This window comes from Rhea americana, unplaced genomic scaffold (assembly GCF_003343005.1).
Source record: "Rhea americana isolate MKP2758 unplaced genomic scaffold, rheAme1 scaffold_40, whole genome shotgun sequence".
Lineage (NCBI taxonomy): Eukaryota > Metazoa > Chordata > Aves > Rheiformes > Rheidae > Rhea > Rhea americana.
Window position 1 is genome coordinate 2375965 of NW_028186535.1, and position 7067 is coordinate 2383031.

The 7067-nt window shown below is 38.8% G+C and overlaps 1 protein-coding gene across 1 annotated transcript; it reads right to left on the reverse strand.

The window, feature by feature from the left end:
- Positions 1-353: 353 nt before the first annotated feature.
- Positions 354-4016, reverse strand: LOC146590602 (fatty acid-binding protein, adipocyte). Its single transcript, XM_085314327.1, has 4 exons — positions 3865-4016; positions 2347-2519; positions 2009-2110; positions 354-582 (listed from the first exon to the last, which is right to left on the reverse strand). Exons 1-4 carry the CDS (start codon positions 3935-3937, stop codon positions 532-534), a joined length of 399 nt encoding a protein of 132 aa, XP_085170453.1. The 5' UTR covers positions 3938-4016; the 3' UTR covers positions 354-531.
- Between the last annotated feature and the right edge of the window lie 3051 nt (positions 4017-7067).

Genomic DNA, 7067 nt, shown 5'->3' on the forward strand with positions numbered 1-7067 from the left:
GATCTCTCTGCTCCCTGCCCAAGTGATTACTTCTATCTTTTGAAGCCAGAAAAGTAGCAACTCTTTATTCATTTTGTGTTGTGTACTCCTCAGCCATATACTTCTTGCAGTCAAGAGAATATAGAGGCCACCAAACAATGTTTTGTGTATAGATCTGCCTCTGCCTCTGTCTCAGAACAAATGTCGTGTTAAGTTAGGGAACGTGTCTGAATCACACACTTGATGTGCTCTGATCCTTTTTCTACAGTAAGATGAGCCACAGCTATCTAATCACAGGTTTGATACAAACTTTCCTRTGCAGTGCCATTCCCATGTTGCACCCACCCATTCTGACAATTTCCAGCACAAGAATATGTTGTAGAAAGCCAAACATTTTATTGAATAGCCACAATTTAGACTGCATTCAATTGTTCTGGGATATATCTGTAAAAAGTAGAGTTCTCTTTAAAATATATTTGTGGAACTTTTCTTCTTCCGTGAAGTTGGTTTTTCTACAGATTTAAGCAGTAGTCTTGTGTGATGATGGCTTCTTCATGCTTTTTCATAAACTCTTTTGCAGACAACATTGTTCATGGTGCATTCCTAGAAAGAAAAGTAAATTTAATCAGCTTTTAACTCTCATGGAATATTTGTTAGTCAGAAGGTAGAGAATTGCTTTTCCATTGGGAACCAATACCAATACATTCGGAAAGAATATGCATTTGTCCTCTCTTAAAGCCAATTGCCTGAGCAATGAAACTCTATTTTGAGAGCTTTGGAACCAAAAGTCAAAAATGTTTCACAGAAACATAAGACTGAAAGAACATTAAAGCACTGTTTCAGTCACCCCAAGGAAATGCCTAATCACCTCTTTTAAAATCCTTTAAGGATCCTAGGGCTTCCATGGGTGAGGGATTAACTCTGGAGCCAGGCATTTGTCTTTTCCTCCTTTCACCTTTTGTATCTGTGGCTTGTCTCACATACGCGTAGGCACGCACACACACGCACACGCACAGTCCTACACACCTTTCAGACTTGCAGCTGTTGGTATCAACTTCTGCGTCAGGTTCTGTCCTCATCTATTTTTCTGTTTTTGCATTAGATCTAATCTTGTTTTCCTCAAACTTTCCTAATTATTATTAAAAGCTATTTCTATTTATTCTCCTCTGAACTTTATCCAAAGACACTTAAATATTAAATTTGTGGATACATTTTTTTCTCTAGAGGAGAACAGAACTCTTTAGGAATTCTGTATACCTATATCCTTTTGTAGCATATTGGAATCTTAGTTACCTTTATGAGCACATTTTTAATCCCCTCCCAGATTCTTCAAAGTGTACATGTTTTTCTTAAAACCAGAGAGCAGTGCTGGGAAACCCCAAACAAAGCAGCTGAGCCTCACTGGCACCAAGTCAAGTACAACAGTTATCTTCTGTTTCTGACCAGATAACAGCAACTAACAGAACTCAGATATAGGGAGGCTGGGCTGGATGATCTCCAGAGGTCTCTTCCAACCTTACCGATTCTATGATTCTATGATTCTATGATTCTATAGCTTTTCTTTTTTATTGACATCATATTATTAATACATTTATTTGTGATCCCTAGCACAGTTCTCACAGATTGCTGTTGATTCTCTACCAGCGACAAACAGGATTATTTTGCATAAGCATAGAATAGGCACACTTAACACAAATTTTGTTAATATTTCCTATATATTATGATGGACTTTATGATCTACTATGTAAGAAATTTTCCCCATGATGATGCTGATTTTCCTTGCAACTCTTTCCTAACGATCTCTTCCTATGGAAAGCAAGCACGTTCATACCTTTCTGGCTGTGAATGTTAATGTCATTCCAGTTTAAATACTTGCTCTTGTTTTGTTCAGAGAGACTTCTTGTTGAGTAAATGCATGGAGCCTTTTCAAATGTCTTTAATCTCYCCATTTGAATACAATATAAAACATTTGTCAAAAAAAGTATTCTGAAAAATGAATTAAGTGATTGAACAACAAAAATCAACTCACCACCACAAGAGTCCCATCCACCACTTTTCTCTTTATTATAGTCTCTTTTCCATCCCACTTCTGCACCTGCTTCAGTGAGCCATTATCTAGGGTTATGACGTTCTGCCAAAGAAAAAAGGCAATATGTGGCTATTTTGTCAAGAGTCCTTCAGCCTGAAGAGAAGATTATTTCTATGCCCAGGTAGTATTGAAGTGCGGGGAATCAAACTATCTACAAAACATTCTTGGTGCTCACATCTTTTAAAGGAGCATTTCTATAGCAGATGTCAAAATCACAGCTCCTTCCTCCTACTCACGTATCTTTTTTGAGAGAAAAAAATTGACACTTCTGGACTCACCTTTGTTTTTCTGTCATCTGCTGTGGTTTCATCAAACTCTTCACCCAACTTGAAAGAGATCTCTGTATTTTTGAAGGTACTTTCTGTTTTGATGGTTATCACATCCCCATTGATGCTGATGGTTACATTGGGTTTGGCCACATTAGCCATTTTTCTGGTGGCAAACCCCACACCTGTAAATAAGATAGGACATTATGAAATTCTTATCTTCATTTAGTTTTTTTTTTTTTTTTTTTTTTTTTTTNTCACTTATCAAAATCACTTTTATAAATTCTTTTCATGAAGGTCTTGTTTATAGTATAATTTAAAAAGAAAAATATTGGTCAGCCAAATGTAGGCTTTTTTTTGCTCTTATTTGTGGAATAAAAGACCAGCACTCAACTCCCATTTACTTTCTTAAATTTTTAGTAAGCCTATGTTGCAGAGGTTCCTTTGTGACATCTCACTAACTAGTCCATTTATAGGCCAAGCCAGGTGGGCTGAAGTGAGGATATCCTCTCCTCTGTTACTATCAGAACAGCAAAAGTAATATGAAACCTGAGACAAGATTTTAATGCCAAATATTTGCTTATACTCTTATTCAAAATAACTGCAATTAATTTTACACTATCTTGCACTATAGTTATATCTGAAAGTAAATAAGCAGAAATATATGAGTGCTTCTAAGCCACAAAACCAAATGAATAAACAAGCCAAAAAAAATCATTTAAATCAGAGATATATTTGTCTGTGGCTAGGCTGAATAAAAGGAAATGATTAAGAAATAACTGGCAATGCTTATGCCCTGAGTAAAATCTGGGGTAAAGATTAAGAGTACAAGAGTATCGCTGAAAGCTTTCTGAACGCTGAAGTCTCAGTGAGCAGTTTAATCTCTAAAAAAAAAGGCATTTTTTTAGGATGTACTGATCCTATCTGTGCAGGTTTCCCTATACTTCCTTCACCCTACAAGAATGTAAAACTCCTTTAAGACCCAATTTTAATTCAAAAGAAGAAACCTACATCTGTAGAGAAAAGTGTTATCCATGAAGTCTTTTCCAGGTATCTATTCTGGAGTCCATGCAATTTCCTATATTCATATACACTGGAGGCAACTACAGAAGTTTCGGCCATGATAATTAATCTATATCCTAGTCCAATAGTAATATAAAGATGTTTAGATATGGTAAAGCTTGCTGCATTTTAGCATTATACTACTTTGCATTTCCAAAGGATAAAAGTAAATCCACACAAAATATTGCAGTGGTGTGTTTAACCTCCAGTCATAGCGTTGCTAAGTGGGCATGCACAGGCTTGGTTTACCTGAAACTATTCCTCTCAGTCAAGGTTCTTCTGCTATAGGAATTTGGCACCACTAGTCCAAACAGCCAATTTCTCCAGTTTAAGACTGTCTAATTAAACTAGTTGGACTAAAAAGCCCTTGGTAAAAAGAATAGCCAGGAAAACCAAGTGCAGAATAAAGTTCACATTCAACATTCCTTCCCTGGTCCAGATAGAACAGCTCCAAATAATATTTCTTACCTAGTTCTTTCATATAGTCCTCAAAGTTTTCACTAGAAAGGAGCTTCCAGGTGCCCACAAACTGGTCGCACATGCTGTCAGGCTGGATTACAGTCTTCCACAGGATCAAGCAGAAATACAGGACGGTAGAGTAGTATGAGCTCCAGGAGACCAGAAGTTATCTTTAAAAAGGAGCCTTGGCCACATGACACTCTAGGATAACCAATGAAGAGGGAGTTCCAGTGCCCAGTGTTTTCCTTCCTCTCCCTTCCCCTCCTTTGCCAGTAGGTCATAGTGTTATTATTCATATGCCCTTATTAGCACAAAGATCACTGTCTTGTTTTTATTTATTTATTTTTATCATTCAAGAACACTCTTCATTAAAGACAAATATTGAAGTCATATTTTCTTTGGGAAGAAAAAGGTAGGCTCAACCCAGAGAGGGTTATGTTCTCTCCCATACCCTTCTTTTCATTTCACTCCTCTATCAAGTGAATGCAGCTAAATTCCCAGACTGTAAGACCAGAAAGGATCATGAGTGTCATTTAAACTGCTTTCTGCACCACTGCAATCAGAGACTTTAACTAGAGAGAGACAGTGCTGCAAGAAGAAGTGGATTTGGGGGAGAAAGAGACTGTGGAGTGGGAAAGAATTAAGGGAATAAAGCAACTTCCTTGGCTGGGATCTCCTTCAGGATCYCCACCTAAATCAATTGACCAGTAGGTTTTATTCTGCTTTTCTGTGCTGGAGAGGGGATATATGGTTCTGTGAAAAGAGAACAAAGTAACAAAACAAATGATTTATTTCCCTTTTGCTYGTGTGCGTTCTGAAGACCTATGTCCCAGTAACTAGCCTGATGACTAGTTCTGGCATCAAGCTAGCCTCTAGTATCAACCCTGCACATGTCATTTACTTTCCATTTACACTCTTTAGGCAGCATCTATCTGAGACAAACCCAGCATAAGGAGGTCCCATTTTTACTGGTCCTCTAAGTCATATCATAGCTTAGGTCACAAAAACTATATCAGAAAGCAGCCAAGCAGTTTCTTAGACTTTGTTTTTGGCTGCAACATGCTATTCGAATGGCAAAAAGTAGCTAAAAAGTTCACACTCCATCCCATGCATTGCTCTCTAGGTAGATTTCTTCAATGGATCATCTTGGTCCACATATCTGGGGAACTGTTGATCTTGGAAATAACAAAGTTAAAGAAATTATTAATATAGAATCATACAATAATCCATGTGAGAAGAGACCTCAAAAAGTATCCAATCCAACCTCCTGCTCAAGCAAGGCCATCTCTGCGCTCATAGCAGGTTGCTCATGGCTTTGTCCAGCTGGGTCTTGAAAACCTCCAAGAAAGGAGACGTCATGACCTCTCAGAGCTACCTGTGCCATTTCCTGACTGATTGTGGTGGAAAGGGTCTCCTTATATCCAGTCTGGACCTCTCTTGTTTCAATTTATGCCTGTGGTCTCTCATCCTCCCACGATGCACTGCTGTGGAGAGTCTGGCTCCAGCTCCTCAACCCCCTCCCCCCAGGTAAAACTGCTTCTGTCACAAGAACTTGATGATCTCTGCTAGACTTTTTCCATTTTATCCATGCCTTTCCTCTATTAGGTGCCCCAAACTGGATACAGTATTTTAGGTATGGCCAAATGAGTGTCAAGTAAAGGGAGACATCACTTCCCTTGACCTACTGTCTGTGCTCTTGTTCATACAGTCCAGGATGCTGTTGACCTCCTGTGTTGACAGGGCTTGGCTTGCTGTCCACCAAGACGGTCAGGACCTTCTCTGCAAAGCAACTCCCCATCCAGTCAGTTCCCAGCCTGTATTGGTATAAAGGCTGAATATGTATATGTATATGTATATATATATATATAAAAAAATATATATATATGTATGAGATTAGTTACCTTCTTGTCCCTTTAAGACTACAGACTCTTTGTGAGTAAAATGATTTTTTCAACTTTTCCTTTTTTCTGGAATAGCTAAATCTTAAGTTTGTTCCATTCTTTTTCAGTTTTTATAGGCCTACTGACTTTGGGTTAATCCTAAAAGAAATAAAATAATTTTCTAATTATTAGTGTCCTTGATGCTTCTCAGAGGTAAGAGGAGAAGAGGAGAGAGACATGCTGAGGTCCCCTTTAAAAGGAAACTCTGAGGGGTCCTGAAGTTTGTGCCATTATCTTGTTTATTACTTAGGATTATTGGCTTGAGAAACACTGAACCATGTGTGAGCAGTTTGTAGGAATTCAAAAATTCAAAACCAGAAAAATACAATGATGACTTGAAAGAATTAGGTGAGGAATGAGGCAGTGCCTCCAACAGAAGGTAGAAAGTTCTTGCTGAACTCTGTTCCTGCACTTACTTCTCCTGCCTTTGGGGAACTGTGCTGTGTGCAGCTTACTACCATTAGCATTCATTTCTTTGGATGGAAAATAAGGCTTTTATATTCAAAACCATGGCCTGAGAGTGTGAAATGGGTTTCCTTTGGTGTACAAAGCTGCCTGCAACTCTCACGCTGTTCAATAGGGTTTCTCAGGAGAGAGGTGAAGTACTTGCTACATACAAATCAATTTAGAACAGACAAACTCACCCTCCCTAGGCAATTACTTGCACTTATTTAAAGTGAATCTGAGCTATTTGCAGATGACTTGCAAACATGCTGACTCAAAAACGCAAGCTGAAGAAAACCAGCGTGTGGGCTGACTTGCTTGTTTGTTTCAGAGCAAGCACTTATCTGTGAGCCGACTCATGGACTCTCATATTTAGGAATTATTCTGCTCACGGTCTCTTGTTCCTTGAGAGAGATTTCCTGTGATGAGAGACAAGCTTGTGGCATTGATGGCATCTAATGCAAACCCTGCCTGCTCTCTGAGACACAGGTCTTGAGTAACATAATGTTACTGGTAAGGACTGGAGTACTTAATAGCCATGAAGAAATCAGTGCTGCCTCTAAGCCTGGAAACCTAGGCAAACTGGTGTCTRCATCACTTGCAGGAGTGTCTTTGGCCAGCAGGAAGCTGGACAGCTTGAAAACGATGCTGTGATCATCAGCACTGATGGGGGTCTAATAATCATCAAAAGCAAGAGCATCTTCGGAAATGTAGAAACTTCCTTCAAAATGGGAGAGGAGTTTTAAGAAACCAYAGCAGGTAAGAGGAAAAACAAAGTGAGGATAGGGGAAAGGAAGCTGATGAGGGTCCAGCACAGAGAGGAAGGCC